At 40.0% G+C, this 17,778-nt stretch overlaps 1 protein-coding gene across 1 annotated transcript in view; it reads left to right on the forward strand.

Annotated features, from left to right (window-relative positions):
- The window catches only part of LOC137628548 (uncharacterized), a 29,352-nt gene that overhangs the window by 6,187 nt on the left and 5,387 nt on the right, over positions 1-17,778 (forward strand). Inside the window, exons 2-3 of the mRNA XM_068359699.1 lie at positions 1-1,767; positions 2,215-3,447. The exon at positions 1-1,767 is cut by the window's left edge and continues 132 nt beyond it. Of these exons, the coding sequence (XP_068215800.1) occupies positions 1-1,767; positions 2,215-3,447 (3,000 nt within the window). The remainder of the gene's footprint in view (positions 1,768-2,214; positions 3,448-17,778) is intronic.

A 17,778-nucleotide genomic window follows, 5' to 3' on the forward strand; every position in this document is an offset into this window, starting at 1 on the left:
CTCTATAAGGAGGCCAAGGTAGCTAAAAAGCCTGTGTATCGACCACCTAAGCAGACAGGACCAAGTGCTTTTGAGAATCCTTGGCATGGGCCCAATGAGCAAGTCAAAGGAACTTCAGCTAGAGATGTAAGGTGCTACAAATGCAACCAGCTCGGCCACATAGCATCGAAGTGTCACCTCTCAGATCAGTCAAGGGGTCCTAGAAATGACAAGAAGTGTATGTTCTGTGATAAATTTGGTCATGATCTCCCTGAATGTAGGAAATTGAAGACCATCAAAACTGCTTATTTGGATGTTGAGAAAAGTGTTGAAGAGGCACAGACACCAGTGGCACAAGTCTCGTCCTTCTGTTCAATCAGTGCCCCTCCTCCAGAAATGGATGTAGCAAAGATAGATGCTTGCATCAAGGAAGGAAAGCTTTTCCTTGAGAATGGTTTTGCAGTCCCTTGTATGAATGCTTGTGTTCCAAGCAATGAAGACTCTATGCCAGTGACAAAGGGTCGAGTAGGATCCCACATTGTTCGGGTGTTGCGTGACTCTGGATGTAGTAGTGTGGTAATCAAACAAAAGTTTGTTGATCCTGATCTTTACACTGGAACCTTAGTGCTTGTCAGGCTTGCTGACAACTCCTTCCGGAGAGCTCCAATGGCTAAAATCCACATCAACACTCCATACCTGATTGGAGAAGTGGATGCAGTTTGTCTTCCTGACGCCCCCTATGATCTTCTAATTGGAAACGTTCCATGTGCAAGACCAGCTGAAGACCCTGACCCAGCGTGGCAGGACACCTGTGACCAGGAGACCTGTGCAGTGGGAACAAGGGCACAAGCAATGCGAGAGGGTAAGAGACCCTCTCCACTGGTAGTGCCAGGCAGTAACCTGTACAAAGAAGTCGATAGGGATGAAGTTTGTCGACTACAGAAGAAAGATGACACACTGAAGAAGTTTTGGACCTCTAAAGAAGAGAGAAAAGGAAGGCAAGTAATCCGGTTTGAAACCAGGAAACAGTTATTGTACAGGACATTTGTTCATCCAGACATCAACCATGGGAATCCAGTCTCCCAAGTTATGGTTCCTAAACCACTGAGAACCCAAGTCCTGACATTAGCTCATGAATCTACCTTAGGGGGCCACCTGTGTGCCAAGAAGACAAAGGAGAAGATCCTCAGAGAGTTCTACTGGCCTGGAATGGGGGCAGATATAACGAGGTTCTGCAGATCTTGTGACATCTGCCAGAAGACAATCAGCAAAGGTAGGGTGACAAAAGTACCTCTTGAGAAACTGCCAATCATTGATACTCCATTCAAGAGGGTATCTGTGGATATAATTGGTAAGATACACCCACCATCTGAGAAGGGACACCAGTTTATCCTCACTATGATGGACCATGCCAGTAGGTATCCTGATGCAGTGCCCTTGAAGAACATTGACTCTGAATCAGTTGCAGAAGCTTTGGTAGATATGTTTAGCAGGGTAGGGGTGCCTGAAGAAATATTAAGTGATCTTGGAACACAGTTTACCTCTGACTGCATGAAGGAAGTAGCTAGACTCCTCAGCATGCGACAACTTACAACTACTCCATACCATCCAATGTGTAATGGATTGGTGGAAAAGTTCAATGGAACTCTAGAGCAAATGCTGAAAAAGTTATGTCAAGAGAAGCCTAATCAGTGGCACCGGTATATCAATGCTGTGTTGTTTGCTTACAGAGAAGTTCCTCATGAGTCGACAGGATTCTCCCCCTTTGAGATACTATATGGAAGATCTGTAAGAGGGCCAATGCAGATTTTGAGGGAACTATGGACAAAAGACATCGAAGAGCCAGAAGTCAAGAGTAGCTATCAATATGTCTTTGAGCTCAGGAAAAAAATGGAAGAGACCATGAAACTAGCAAATGAAGCACTGAAGTTGGCACAAGGGCGATACAAACATTACTATGATAGGAGATGCAGGCCTCGAAGTCTTCAGGTAGGCGATCAAGTACTGATTCTACTCCCTACGGACAGCAATAAGCTACTCATGCAGTGGAAGGGCCCGTTTAATGTAGAGAATATTGTGGGCAAGAATGATTATGGTATAAACATTCATGGAAAAGTTAGAACTTTTCATATCAACATGTTGAAGAAGTATCTTCAAAGAGCAAAAGATGTCATCTTAGATACAGCGTGTGCTGTGTTTGACAATGTTAGCAACTCAAGTATAGACATCCATGAGGATGAAGAGTTACTGGAGATAGCACCAACCTCTGCATCAGAAACAATAAAGGATATTATGTTTGGCTTAAACCTTGACCTGCATCAGCAACGTCAAATCAAAGAACTTGTGCGGGAGTATGAAGATATCTTTACGGACATCCCTGGAACGTCAAACAAAGGTGAGCATAAAATAGAACTTACATCGCATGAACCCGTGAGGAGTAAGCCATACCCGGTACCATATGGTGTCAGAGCGTCCCTTAGGAAAGAGATAAAAGATATGCTAGACATGGGTATCATCCAGGAGTCTGCATCACCTTATGCTTCGCCAGTGGTGATGGTAAAGAAATCTGATGGGTCAAATAGAGTATGTATAGACTTTAGAAAACTTAATCGTATTACTATATTTGATCCAGAACCAATGGTTACAGCAGATGATGTTTTTGCCAGGTTATCAGAAAGCAATTACTTTACAAAGATTGATTTCACCAAGGGCTACTGGCAGATCAAGGTTCGATCAGAAGATGTCCCAAAGACAGCTTTTGTTACTCCTGATGGCCAATATGAATTTCTTAAGATGCCTTTTGGCATGGTTAATGCAGGAGCCACATACGTTAAGTGTATGCGAACACTTCTTAAAGGTCTCGATAATGTGGAAAGCTATATAGATGACTTACTGGTACACACAAAGTCATGGTCTGAGCATTTAGAAACCTTGCAAGAGTTATTTCAGCGTATTAGAAATGCAAATCTCACAGTTAGGCCAAGCAAGTGTATTTTAGCTTCAGAAACAGTACAATTCCTGGGGCATGAAATCCAGGGAGGCACTTTGAGTCTTCAGGAAACCAACATTAGTAAAATTCAATCAGCCCCACAACCAAAGACTAAGAAGGAGGTAAGATCGTTTTTAGGACTTACGGGATTTTATCGTGCTTATGTCCCAAACTATGCAACCATTGCTGCTCCGCTATCTGACCTGACAAAGAGGGGGAAAAGCAATGTTGTACAGTGGCAGGAGCCTCAAGAGAAAGCATACAACAGTCTGAAGTCTATACTGGTTAATAAACCTGTCCTGCGCCTTCCAGACCTAAACAGAAGATTCATCTTGAGAACAGATGCTTCGGACGTGGGACTAGGGGCAGTGTTACTTCAGGAATATGAGGATGGTTTGTTCCCCGTTAGTTTCGCCAGCCGGAAACTGTTGGACAGGGAGCAAAGATACAGCACTATGGAGAAAGAGTGTTTGGCTATTGTGTGGGCTCTGCAGAAATTCAAAATGTATTTGTATGGTGTTGACTTCACGTTACAAACGGATCATCAACCGCTGGCATTTTTGAACAGTTCGAAGTTTACAAATGACAGAATAATGAGATGGGCAATGTTCTTGCAAAATCATCGATTCAGAGTAGAAGCAATAAAAGGTAGTTCAAACGTTGGAGCTGATTTTCTAAGCAGGGTATTGGGATAATTCTTGTCACAATGCCGGGTTGACTTTTAGATGAGATGTCTATACAGATAATGGTGGCTAAAACTTGATAAATTGAATTGTAATGTTGGGAGTATAAATTTGAAAATTTATACTTAAAAGGGGGGCCTGTGTCACAAATCAATATATCTGCGTATATATTCATATATCAGCCTTGTATTATATTAATGTAGAAGGATTTTGTGTGTCATAATAAGCATTTTATTTTTGTTTATTGTTATAATTACTGTTTATACACGGTCTTATTCTACAGTTTATTTCTGCATATATATTTATATATCAGCTCTGTATTATATTGATGTACAATGATTTCTGTATATTATCATAAGCATTTTATTTAGTTTGTTATAATTATTGTTTATACACAGTCTTATTCTATCGTTTTTCATGTTAAAGTAGTTAACTGTTGTTTACTGAAAATAATGAGAGTAAAACTTGTGTGCTTGTTCTATTGTTACTAGCTAACGCTAGTTTCTTGATTTTAATTTGTAATATGTACGTTAAGTCCTTCACAACAGATGTCGCCCCGCTATTCATGGATACATATTTATGGTTATAGAATTTGTGTTTTTGCGGAGTCCTTGGAAACGAGCCGAGGCGACATCCAAACCTTTGTTTTAGGGAGAGACACAACCGGTGGTGCTTCTAACGCACGTGTTATAAAGGGATTTCTCTCTCTCCCAGTTTAAGACTGGAAGTGCGAGGGGGTTATTATTGTTATACTGTGAACTATTATAGTACTTAAGAAGTTTTGCTCAGTAGAGCGTGATTGACAAGTGTATGCTGCGGTTTGTGACTTATTTATTGAAGAGTTAATAAAAGCTATACTAGAATAGCGAAATTAAGCAGAATAGTCTTATTTTATTTTCTCACCTGCCAATTACTGAACCTGAATGTGACAATATATATATATAACTTGGGGTCTGTTGTTACAGCAAATGGTGGAGTGGAAACAGATGTACGTCAGAAAGTGAAGGAAGGGTGCAAAGTGTTGGGGTCAGTTAAGAGAGTAGTAAAAAATAGAGGTTGGGCATGAATGTAAAGAGAGTTCTATATGAGAAAGTGATTGTACCAACTGTGATGTATGGATCGGAGTTGTGGGGAATGAAAGTGACGGAGAGACAGAAATTGAATGTGTTTGAGATGAAGTGTCTAAGGAGTATGGCTGGTGTATCTCGAGTAGATAGGGTTAGGAACGAAGTGGTGATGGTGAGAATGGGTGTAAGAAATGAGTTCGCAGCGAGAGTGGATATTAATGCATTAAGGTGGTTTGGCCATGTTGAGAGAATGGAAAATGGCTGTCTGCTAAATAAGGTGATGAATGCAAGAGTCGATGGGAGAAGTACAAGAGGAAGGCCAAGGTTTGGGTGGATGGATGGAGTGAAGAAAGCTCTGTGTGATAGGAGGATAGATGTGAGAGAGGCAGGAGAGCGTGCTAGAAATAGGAATGAATGGAGAGCGATTGTGACGTAGTTCCAGTAGGCCCTGCTGCTTCCTCCAGTGCCTTAGATGACCGCAGAGGTAGCAGCAGTAGGGGACTCAGCGTTATGAAGCTTCATATGTTGTGAATAACAGGGGAGGGTGGGCTGTGGCACCCTAGCAGTACCAGCCGAACTCGGTTGAATCCCTTGTCAGGCTGGGAGGAACATAGACAGGAGAGGTCCCCATTTTTGTTTCATTTGTTTGACGTCAGCTACCCCAAAAATTGGGGGAAGTGCCTTGGTATATGTATGTGTATATATATAAATATATATTTATATATATATATATATATATATATATATATATATATATATATATATATATATATATATATATATATATATATATATATATATATATATATATATATATATATATAATTTACATACACATACATACACACACACGCATATGTATATATATACATACATACATATATGTATATATATATATATATATATATATATATATATATATATATATATATATATATATATATACAGTATGTATATATATGTATGTATATATATGTATGTATATATATATATATATATATATATATATATATATATATATATATATATATATATATGTGTGTGTGTATGTGTGTATATCGTTTCTGTGTGTATATACCTATTTTTCAAAATTGAAGTATAAAAATAGGTATTGTAATGTTATATTGATGTTAAAATATTCATATACGGCAATATACAGATAATATTCATAATAATCAAAATTTCATGTAAATTCGAACCATATATTCTAGGAATGTTTGAAAACCATTGTCTATCTCAGCTTCCGAATATCTAACCGAAGTCCTTGTAATTTGATGTAATGAAAATTCCTTCAATATGTTTCTGAAGTCCTCGAAATGCAACAAGCGGTGAATGAATTCCCTATGTCCGGATGTCCCTCCGGTGCCAATCATCTTAACAAAATTCCTCACCAATATCAGTTGCGCAACTAACAGAATCTCGCCTATCATATTGGCAGCTGGGGTTATATGCTCAGACACCTTTGACTAAATGGTTTGAAATTAACATTTGGATGAGTAATTGACATTGATTTCCAGGCTTACTTGACTCAATTGATAGCAAATTTCAAAACTCCTGATATTTGTTAGTTACTTTAGTGAAGGACAAAAATTTACGCAGGAATCCCTTTTTTATACAATTCCATGATATAATAATCACAATAACAGTAGTAAGAGTGTTAAAAGCATTCTCCTATCTATACTACTTATCAAATGTGTAGATTCCAATCTTATGGTAAGAAGTTCATTGTAATCCTCGTCTCTTTGAGCTCAATGACTGTACTCAGTCGCTCTTCATACCTGAATTACTATACCCTAGGATATCGACAGTACATCCCAATCAATTCTGCTTCCCAAAAGTCCTTCACCATTGATCAAGTTTTTTGTTATTTTCAAGAGCTATTCCCTTAGCTTTATCTTTGAAACTTTCTATTACGCAAAACTCTTATTACCCTGTACTTTAGAGGATGAGGCTGATATTAATTTACATGAGGTGAGATAAAGCATTATCCTTCTGGATTGCAGAATAGTTCTTCATGAGTTGAATCTCTCTCTCTCTCTCTATCTCTCTCTCTCTCTCTCTCTCTCTCTCTCTCTCTCTCTCTCTCTCTCTCTCTCACACACACAGATATATATATATATATATATATATATATATATATATATACATGTTACAGAACCTCATCAATAACCTCCCTCTGGTTGCGGGCATTTTTGGGCGGGACAGGGGTAGGAATAGACATTCCCTCGATTTTTCTTGTCTGGGTTTACGGTACAATTTTGCAACACAACTCACCACCACCGTTTTGCCATTTTGTTTTTTTAATCACTTCTACACTTGCACTTGCTACTATCAATCTGTGGCCACAAGCCGTTTTCCGAGAAAATCATTCATATATTACGGGTGGCAAGCTATTGTGACGGTGCCGAGAGAGGGTTGTGAACTCAAAGGCAGGAAGCAATCAACTGAGTTATATTATTATAGAACACTCTCCTTTATATACAAAACCTCAAGGCAACAGGACATAACAAGTTAACCAGATACCCAATGTTACAGAGGAAAACAGCAGACATGAATTTTCATGTTCGTTTAGTGCGAGGGAAGAGCGAAGATACAAGCATAATATATGCAAAAGGAATTATGTACAATTGTGTGACACACGGTTGGTACATGGCTCCCCCCCTAAAAATGACATACTGTACATGTTAAATAGGGCGCCCTGATCTAGAGAGGCGAACTGTAGGCGGGTCATCTGACAGAAGATAAGCAGGTTTTAGACGATCAATGGAGACCCAGTCTTCTTTGCCCCGAATGTTTAGGAGGAATGCTTTCGGACTGCGTCGGATCACAAGGAAAGGGCCCGTGTAAGGGGGCGTTAGTGGTGGCTTGCTGGTGTCGTTGCGCATGAAGACGTGCGTTGCAGAGTGCAAGTCCGTTGGTATGTGATGCTTCGCTGGGGGCTTGTAAGTCTGGCGGCACGGAGTAAATTTTCCCACGACGTGACGTATGCGCTGGAGATCGTCGGAGGAGGTTGTAGTAGGAAAAAATTCGGCAGGGACGATCAACGGGTCGCCATACACCATTTCAGCTGCCGAGACGTCGAGGGCGTCTTTAGGAGTGGTCCTTAGTCCCAGGAGGACCCAGGGAAGCTGAGTAAACCAGTTGCAATCCTTGCAGCGGGACATCAAAGCTGCTTTGAGGGTGCGATGAAAACGTTCAACCATTCCATTGGCAGCGGGGTTGTAGGCCGTTGTCTGATGTAGGGTGATGCCCAGGAGATTCGCTAATGACGTCCACAATTGAGAGGTGAAAGTGGTTCCCCTGTCAGAAGTAATATGCTCAGGGATACCGAATCTTGAAATCCATCCAGAGAGTAAGGCAGATGTACATGAGGCGGATGTTACAGTTTCCATGGGAATGGCTTCAGGCCAACGAGTGGAGCGGTCGATGACGGTAAACAGGTAACGATGTCCTTGTGATGTGGGTAGGGGGCCTACAACGTTGACGTAAATGTGTGCGAAACGACACTGAGGTTGAGGAAAGGTGCCCACTCCTGAATCCGTGTGTTGATGTACTTTGGAAGTTTGGCAAGAAGTACAGGCGCGGACCCAATCCTTAGCATCCTTAGAAATGCCGTGCCAAATGAGCTTTGCCTTCAGCAGCTGTGCAGTAGAACAGCACGAGGGATGTGAAAGGCCATGAATGAAATCAAACACCTGTCGGCGCATGGGAGCAGGAATCCAAGGTCGCGGTCTACCAGTACTGACGTCACAGAGGAGGGTGGTGTTGGAGTCTTCGAGGGGAAAGTCTTCCCAACGGATGGACGTGCCAGGATGTCCTACAAGCTTGATGCTCTGGATCCTGTCGTTGGAATTCAGGCAGGGCGTTGTAATCCAATCCCAGTTGAACGGCAGCCAACTTGTTTCTTGACAGGGCATCGGCAACGGGATTAATTTTCCCAGGGACGTATTGGAGGGTGCAATTGTATTCAGCCACGGCGGAGAAATGTCGGCGTTGACGGGCGGACCAGGCGTCAGACTGTCGAGTGAAGGCGTGCACCAGAGGCATGTGGTCTGTACGAATGACGAAGGGCTTACCTTCTAAGAAATGGCGAAAATGACAGACAGCCAAGTGCACCGCCAGCAATTCTCGATCGAAGGTAGAATAACCCGATTCTGCCTTGGACAGTTTTCTGCTGAAGAAAGCCAATGGGCGGGGCGAGCCTTTGACCACCTGCTCGAGTACTGCACCAATAGCGACGTCGCTGGCATCGGTGGAGAGAAGGAGAGGGGCGTGTGGGATAGGAAAAGTGAGAGCCACAGCACTGTATAGGGCCTTCTTTGCATTGCAGAAGGCTGCTTCTTGAAGGGGACCCCACTTCAGGTCCTTTTGCTTGCCCTTGAGGGAGGCGTAGAGGGGAGCAAGAGTGGCGGCAATGGCTGGCAGAAAACGGTGATAATAGTTGATCATGCCCAAGAATTCCTGCAGAGCTTTGACGGTCGAGGGCGCGGGGAAGTTCTGAACGGCTGCTACCTTCTCAGGGAGGGGATGGACTCCTTCAGGAGTGATACGGTGCCCTAAGAACAACACTTCGTTGGCGCCAAAGGTGCACTTGTCGTACCGGACTACAAGGCCGTTTTGTTGCAGGCAGTCGAGCACGATGCGCAGGTGACGGAGGTGTTCTTCTTTTGAGGAGGAGAACAAAAGTATGTAGTCCACATAACATACACAGAAAAGGAGGTCCCCTAAGATGATATCCATGAGACGTTGAAACGTTGCCCCAGCATTACGAAGGCCAAAACAGGAGTAATTGAAGGTGTATGTGCCAAACGAAGTGGTGATGGCGGTCTTGGGGATGTCTTCTGGGTTCATAGGCACCTGATAATACCCCTTCAGGAGGTCGAGCATAGAGAAAACCTTCGCTTTATGCAGGTAGGAGGTCACGTCAGCAATGTTTGGGAGGGGGTAGTGATCCTGTTCTGTTTGCATGTTCAGGCACCTGTAATCCCCGCACAGACGGAGGGAGCCGTGTTTTTTTCAGAACGATGTGTAAGGGTGACGACCATGGGCTGGAGGCCTTTTGGCAAAGGCTCATTTCCTCCATTTCGGCGAACGTCTGTTTGGCGGCTGCCAATTGTTCTGGTGCCAGACGTCTGAATTTTGCGAAGACTGGGGGTCCCGTCATCTTGATATGGTGATAAATACCGTGCTTGGCAGGAACCGTGGACGTTTGGCGAAGTTCTGGAGGGAAAACTTCCGGGTACGACGTGAGGAGGTGGGCGTAGGCATCCGTGGGTGCGCTGATGTGGAGAGCGAGGTTAGAGGGGGCGGGTTGAATAGGTGTCGACAAGTACGAGTCTGCGTTGACCAATCGTCGGTGGGCGACATCGACCAGAAGGTGGAAATAAGAGAGGAAATCCGCACCGAGGATTGGCATTGTGATGTCAGCAACGAGAAACTTCCAATTAAATTTACCGTTTCCAAACGATAATGTGAGGTTCTCGTAACCGTAGGTGGGTATCGCAGATCCGTTGGCAGCTACCAAGCGGACGTCGGCAGATGTAGACAGACTACGTCGTGCCTTGAAGAGTTTTCTTGGCAAAAGAGAACGACAAGCACCTATGTGTACCAAAAATCGCACGCCCGTTCCTGCATCCTGTAAAAAGAAAAGATTAGAAACACGGGAGGCCACCGACACAAGCGATGGCCTACTTACACGTTTTTTGGCCACTGACAATCCTTGGCACATTTCTTCGCGGTTGCCCCGAATCTGAAGTGGTAGTAGCAAAACTGCGGCGGATGGGAGGTAGTAAGTGGCTGTAGAAGTCGTTCGTTTGGGCGCGAGCGATTGCTGGGTGGTGGTTGCCTTTGTCGCCGCTTCGGCACATCACGGAGTAGGCGTGTATGTCCTACGGCATTCATGTCAGCTTCGGTTGACGTTGAATAGGCATCCTCGTCGTCAGGGGTGGAGGCGTTGATGGAGGTCTTGAAGTGGCTGTCCATAAGGGCGTCGGCTTTGGTCATCAAGTCCTTTATGGGTAAACTATCGACATCGGGTATGGTAGCACGTACAGGTTCGGGTAAACGGCGTATCCAAAGGGCACGAAGTAGGTTCACCTCACTGGACTTCTGCGCGCTGAAACCAAGCAAACGCCTCTCCGCTGGCAAATGATGAAAGTTTGAATGGAGCGGCCGCAGCACCAACTGCCGTAGAGTCCGCCATAGTACGAACGATGAAGGGGCGAGGGGGTGGGGGTGCAAGGCGGTGGGAGCGAGTCGACTTCCGGGGTCACCAATGTGACGGTGCCGAGAGAGGGTTGTGAACTCAAAGGCAGGAAGCAATCAACTGAGTTATATTATTATAGAACACTCTCCTTTATATACAAAACCTCAAGGCAACAGGACATAACAAGTTAACAAGACAGACAATGTTACAGAGGAAAAAAGCAGACATGAATTTTCATGTTCGTTTAGTGCGATGGAAGAGCGAAGATACAAGCATAATATATGCAAAAGGAATTATGTACAATTGTGTTACACACGGTTGATACACTATACAACCCTCTCGAGTTCCAAACTCACCTGTTTTTTTTTCACATTAAATCTGTTACATTGGAAAATATTAATACCTGAGCTCTGATATAGTTATATAACTCCCAGACAGCAATATAAAAACACTGTATATCCAAAGGTCTCTTAAGTACACTCAAAACAAAACTGGGTAATTATTAATACGATCTATTCAAATAACTTCTTACATTGATTCATTAACAGGATACAAGCGAGTATGAAATAAACACCGGTGATTGCAATAATACCCTCTTTACAAAAGTAAATATATTCTATATTAATTACATCACTTTGAAAGAATTTACATTAAAACAAATAAATCACTTGAAATATTAAGTCTGAACAAAACATAGATTAATATGAAAAATTTTACTCTCTGAAATTTATATAACCACTTTACTAGAAATATTAAATCTGCATAAAACCATAGACTAAAACAAAAGAAATAGTTATACTCGGAAAATTATAAAATCACTTGACTCTAAATATTAAATCTGTATAAAACCCTTAGACTAAGAAATAGACACTTATGAAAATTATGCAATTACAAGTTTCACTTTAAATGAAATTTAACACACTTAATTAGTCTTCACACTTATTAAAGAAATTACATAGAGTAACTGATAAACTCACGTATTTAGCTCACGTAAAGTTAACCGGGGGACGTTACAAATGTACTTCACGTTTCTTACTTGCACAGGGCCAGTTAAAAAAGTTTACACAATATCAACACTCACCACAATACCATAAATCTAGAATTTCTGGCAATTTTACACTATACTATGCAGGCACGAAATCACTTTGCAGAGGACACACTAAAGGCACTTGGATAGAGAGGGGGTTGGGGTGGGGATAGCTGTCTCACAGGACAAGTCGGGTTTCTTCTCCTCCTATGCAGCCCTGGGGGGGTGCATATATATGACTTAGCTACTTCCAGAATATTCTAGAATATTCCGAGATCTGGAAGCCTGGGGGGTTGGCCTAAGGACGTAAAGAAGGCCAATGATTACTCTCTCGAACTTGTACAAACTCAATCACGAGACGACTCTCTCTCATCTAGCTCCACCCGCCTTTGTCCTCGGAAATACGCAAAAAGATAAAATCTAACGTTAGGGTTTTAAAGAACCTTCTAAAATACGTGGTACATATAAGAATTGAATATTTTCTCACAAACACAACGGAATACCATAATAAGAATTACATAAGCAATCGTTCATATCTCTTATGGATCATATAACACTCCTAAACATATTACGTAAGACTTCGTAACAAAATACTTAAATTGAAAAGTTAATTCTTAAAAAATAATTTAGATTTACATATGCTCACTTGAATGAAAAATACAATAACATTAATGACGAAAGTCTCACATAATTTACGTACAAATCTTATGTCTACATGAGAGGAACTCATCTTAATAGCTGGCTATTCACCTCTTCAATGCATATATGAAAACTTAAATAAACTACCTGATTAACTTATTTACTCTCGACTCAACCAGCTTTGTATATATATATATATATATATATATATATATATATATATATATATATATATATATATATATATATACACACACTCATATAAATATATATATATATATATATATATATATATATATATATATATATATATATATATATATATATATATATATATATATATATATATAAATATTTATATATATTTTTAGCTCCATGATGTTTTCAGGAATTCCTTCTATTTACTTCCATGCTTGTATTATCATGTAGCGTTCTCTTCTCCTTTCTAGACTGTATAGTTTTAAAAATTGCAGTCTTTCCCAGTAATCAAGGTCCTTAACTTCTATTCTTACAGTATAGGACCTTTGTACACTCTCTATTTGTGCAATATCCTTTTGGTAGTGGGGGGGTACCATATCACATTGCAGTACTCGAGTGTACTACGTACATAAGTTTTGTAAAGCATAATATTGTGTTCAGCTTTTCTTGTTTTAAAGTGTCTGAATAACATTCCCATTTTGGCTTTACATTTAGACAACAGTGTTGCTATTTGGTCGTTGCATAACATATTGCTGTTTAACATTACACCAAGGTCTTTAATTGTTTCCTCGTTTGTGATAGTCTCGTTATTAGGTCCCCTGTATGCACATACCATTCCTTCTCTGTTTCCATTGTTTATCGATTTGAATTTACCGGAGTTAAATACCATCCTATTTATCTCCGCTCATTCATATATTTATTTAGATCTCTTTGTAGTGAATTCCTATCTTCATCACAAGTAATTTCTCTAATTATTCTTGTGTCATCGGTGAAACTTCTCACTACAGAGAGAGAGAGAGAGAGAGAGAGAGAGAGAGAGAGAGAGAGAGAGAGAGAGAGAGAGAGAGAGAGAGAGACTGGATGATCCTGATGAAATGTCTGCTAGCAAATGAGAAACAGGCTGATTTAGTGAGTGATAAAGAATGGAAAATCTATGAATTATTGAAGAAAGGGATGAGATATTTGAAGAAATGTGTCATCGAGAGAGAGAGAGAGAGAGAGAGAGAGAGAGAGAGAGAGAGAGAGAGAGAGAGAGAGAGAGAGAGAGAGCATGAATAATATGTCACAAGGAACGAGAGGAAAAAAGAGAGGGTGACGTAGTAACTGAAAAGAATGTCCCATGAAACGGAAGAGAGAGAGGAACTAGGAAAAAATTATATCCCGGTACAAGAGAGAGAGAGAGAGAGAGAGAGAGAGAGAGAGAGAGAGAGAGAGAGAGAGAGAGAGAGAGAGAGAGAGAGAGAGTCTATAGATAAAGTCCGGCGCAGAAAGAAAAACAAAGATCGAGAAACCTAGAAGTGTGTGCATACACAAGGGCGTAGGAGTAGGGGTGCTGGGCTGCAATAGCCGCCCTCCCTTTTTGCAGAATATTCACTTCTCTTTCTTTTACATTTAAAATGAGTGAAAATTATTATATTGCATAAATTTAGTAACTCGTTCTTCATAAGAATTATCATTCAGTAGCAATTTCTCGAGAAGAAGGTTTTTATTGACATTCATTTTCATGTTAGAATAAAGAATTATTCTACTTGTATGTATGTATGTATGTATGTATGTATGTATATGTATACATATGTATATATATATATATATATATATATATATATATATATATGTATATACACACACATATATATACACACACACACATATATATATATATATATATATATATATATATATATATATGCGATTATATATATATATATATATATATATATATATATATATATATATATTTATATATATATATATATATATATATATATATATATATATATATATATATATATATATCGCATATAAATATATATATGAATAAAATTATGCATAAAATATGTATATATTCATAATCATACATATAAGTGTATATTTGTGTGTTTTTGTATATTAAGCATATATATATATATATATATATATATATATATATATATATATATATATATATATATATATATATATATATATATATATATATACCAACAAATTTTCTTAGCCTATGATTCTATTACATTATCTTCCTTTCCCTGCTTTATTTGCAATCTCTAGAGGACCATTCTGTTATTTTTTCAGTCTATATATCATCCCTCTGTCTCTTTATATGTCCTGTTGACGTCCATTTCTTTTTCTTGCATGTTGTTATAATATCATATACGTTACTTTACTATTGTATCCATGTTGCCCTTTTTCTTTTTCTTAGTTTTAATCCTATCAATATTATTACCGTATCTTTTTTGAATTGCACCAAACTCATGTTCTTGGGCTTTAGTAAGGGTCTAGGTTATGGATGCACAAATTAATACTTGTTGGACCACCTGCTTGTCTTCCTTTTTATTTCGGCCTCATGTTCTGACGAAACCCTTACTGTCTGTCATAGGTATGTATATCCATTAAGTCTTTAGAGGCTCATCCAGAAAATGGGAAATGCTTTTCAACTCTGGATAATGTAAAGTCATGCATATAGGATATAGTAACCCACAATCAGATTACTCACTGCTCGGTAATGAAATACAAAGTGTGAACCTGTAGGAAAATTTTAGTATTATTATCAGCAAGGATTTGAAGTTCACCAAACAGGACATAAAAGCAGAAAAGAAAGCACAAAACTAACAGGTTACATGAAGAAAATATTCAGAGACACTGTACTACAGCTGTACACACAACTAGTAAGACCCCATCTAGAACATGGATTCCAATTCTGGGCTCCAAGTTTTCAGAAGGATATAGATAGACTGGAAGCAGTAAATGCTAGGGCCACTAAATTAGTTCCAACGCCAAAGCCATTTAGATTTAGATGGAGGATGGAACGTTTCTATCATTAGTTCAAGATAGTTATAATCATATGTTAGTGAATATTTTTTTTGGTCGTTACTTTCCAGTTTTGTAAAGTTTGAGCATACCGATGCTCCTTATTGACGTGTAAATGTTGGTGGTGGTCGATAGAGGTGTAAACTGTGTCAACTGTCAAAGTGTACAGTGTCTAGCTGGTGAGGGTTGTGCCCGTTAAGGAGGTTCGTGTGCTTTTGGAGAGAAGCGTACCGTAAATATCTGATACCCATTAGATTTTTCGTGTAACAAATGTATAATAATTTCTGTCATCAGCGGTAGCATTAACACAGCTACATGTCACTAGAATTTGAGTTTTAAGAGGAGTGCACAGTTGCAATTCTCTCCAATAACACACGAACCTCCTGAACGTACACAAACCTCACCATCTAGACACTGGACATGATGATAGTTGACATGGTTTAAAACACTACTGAGCACCGCCAAAGTTTACATGTCATTAGTGAGCATTGGTATGCGCACACATAAAACTGGAAAGTTACGACAAAAGAATGTTCACTAACATATAAATAATTATTAGTATCTTGAACTAATAATACATTAAAAGAGAATCTGGTGAGGTAAGAGAATGGTCTAGAAAATGGCAAATGCTTTTCAACTGTGGCAAATGTAAAGTAATGCACATAGGTTATAGTAACCCACAATCAGATTACTCACTGCTGGGTAATGAAATAGGAAGTGTGGACCATGAGGAAGATCTCGGTATCATTATCAGTAAGGATTTGAAGTTCCCAAACGGAGCGTAAAATCTGAAAAGAAAGCACAAAAACTAATAGGTTACAGAAAGAGAGAGTTCAACGACACTGTACTACAGCTGTACACATCACTAATAAAACCCCATTTAGAACACGGAGTCCAATTCAGGGCTCCAAGTATTCAGATGGATATAGATAGACTGGAAACGGTACATGTCAGGGCCACCAAACTAGTTCCAAAACTAGGACAATTTGGATTTAGATGGAGGATGAAACGTTTGAGCTTATTTGACCTAGAAACTCGACTACTATGGGTTATAGTTAATAGAGGTATTGAGAATTCTAGAAGGAATAACAAATGTAGATTACAACAATCTATTCATGCTTAGTACAAATCAGTTCAGAGGTAAAGGATAAAAGTTGAAAACAAGAGTAAAAAAGATACATTACTTAATGTGGCAACTACTTTACATAAAATATACCAAATACTAGGAATAGACTTCCAACGGATGTAGTAAACTGTTACACGGTAAATGAGTTCAAGAATAAATTAGACAAGATCATGCGAACTTTCTAAATGGTTAAACTAAATCGCTCAACCAAAGAGCAAATGGAGTCTCCGTGGATGGTATAAAAATTCTTTGAGACATCTTAAATCCTTGTAACTCTCTCTCTCTCTCTCTCTCTCTCTCTCTCTCTCTCTCTCTCTCTCTCTCTCTCTCTCAATCTCTCTCTCTCTCTCTCTCTCTCTCTCTCTCTCTCTCTCTCTCTCTCTCTCTCTCTCTCTCTCTCTTTCAAAAAGAAAATAAGTCCAAGGCATCAGGACCGGATGATATTCATCCTAGAGATTTTATAGAACTAGAAGAAGAAATAGCCACACACTTTTACAAAATGTTCCGAAGGACTGTCAATGAAAGAAAGGCATCTGTATCAACCGTGTGTCACACAATCGTACATAGTAACGACATTTCATTTTTTGTATGTATTATGCTTGTATCTTCGCTCTCCCCTCGCATTGATAAGAACCTGAAATAGCATGTCTGTTTTTCTCACCGTTAACTGTTAACCGGTGAGCTTTTCGGTTGAACATGGAATTGCCCTTTTTGCCTGGGGTTTGTGTGTATATAAACGAGTGTTCTGTAATAACGTTTACTCAGTTGCTTTCACCCTGCCTTTGAGTCACAACCTTCTGTCGGCTCATCACTCTGGTGACCGCAGAAGTCGACTCGCACCTCCCACCTTCCACCCCCCTTCGCCCCTCCGTTATTGGTACTATGGTGGACTCCAAGGAAGTTGGCGCTGCCCCATTGAAAGTTTCGTCTTTCGCCAGTGGAGAGGCGTTTGCTTGGTTTCAGCGTGCAGAAGTTCAGTTTCGCATCAGAGGCGTGACTCGCTCAACCACCAAAGCAGATTATGTTCTTGCGGCGATACCTGAGGACACCTTCTCTG

This window comes from Palaemon carinicauda, chromosome 36 (genome assembly GCF_036898095.1).
Source record: "Palaemon carinicauda isolate YSFRI2023 chromosome 36, ASM3689809v2, whole genome shotgun sequence".
In the NCBI taxonomy this organism is placed as follows: Eukaryota; Metazoa; Arthropoda; class Malacostraca; order Decapoda; family Palaemonidae; genus Palaemon; species Palaemon carinicauda.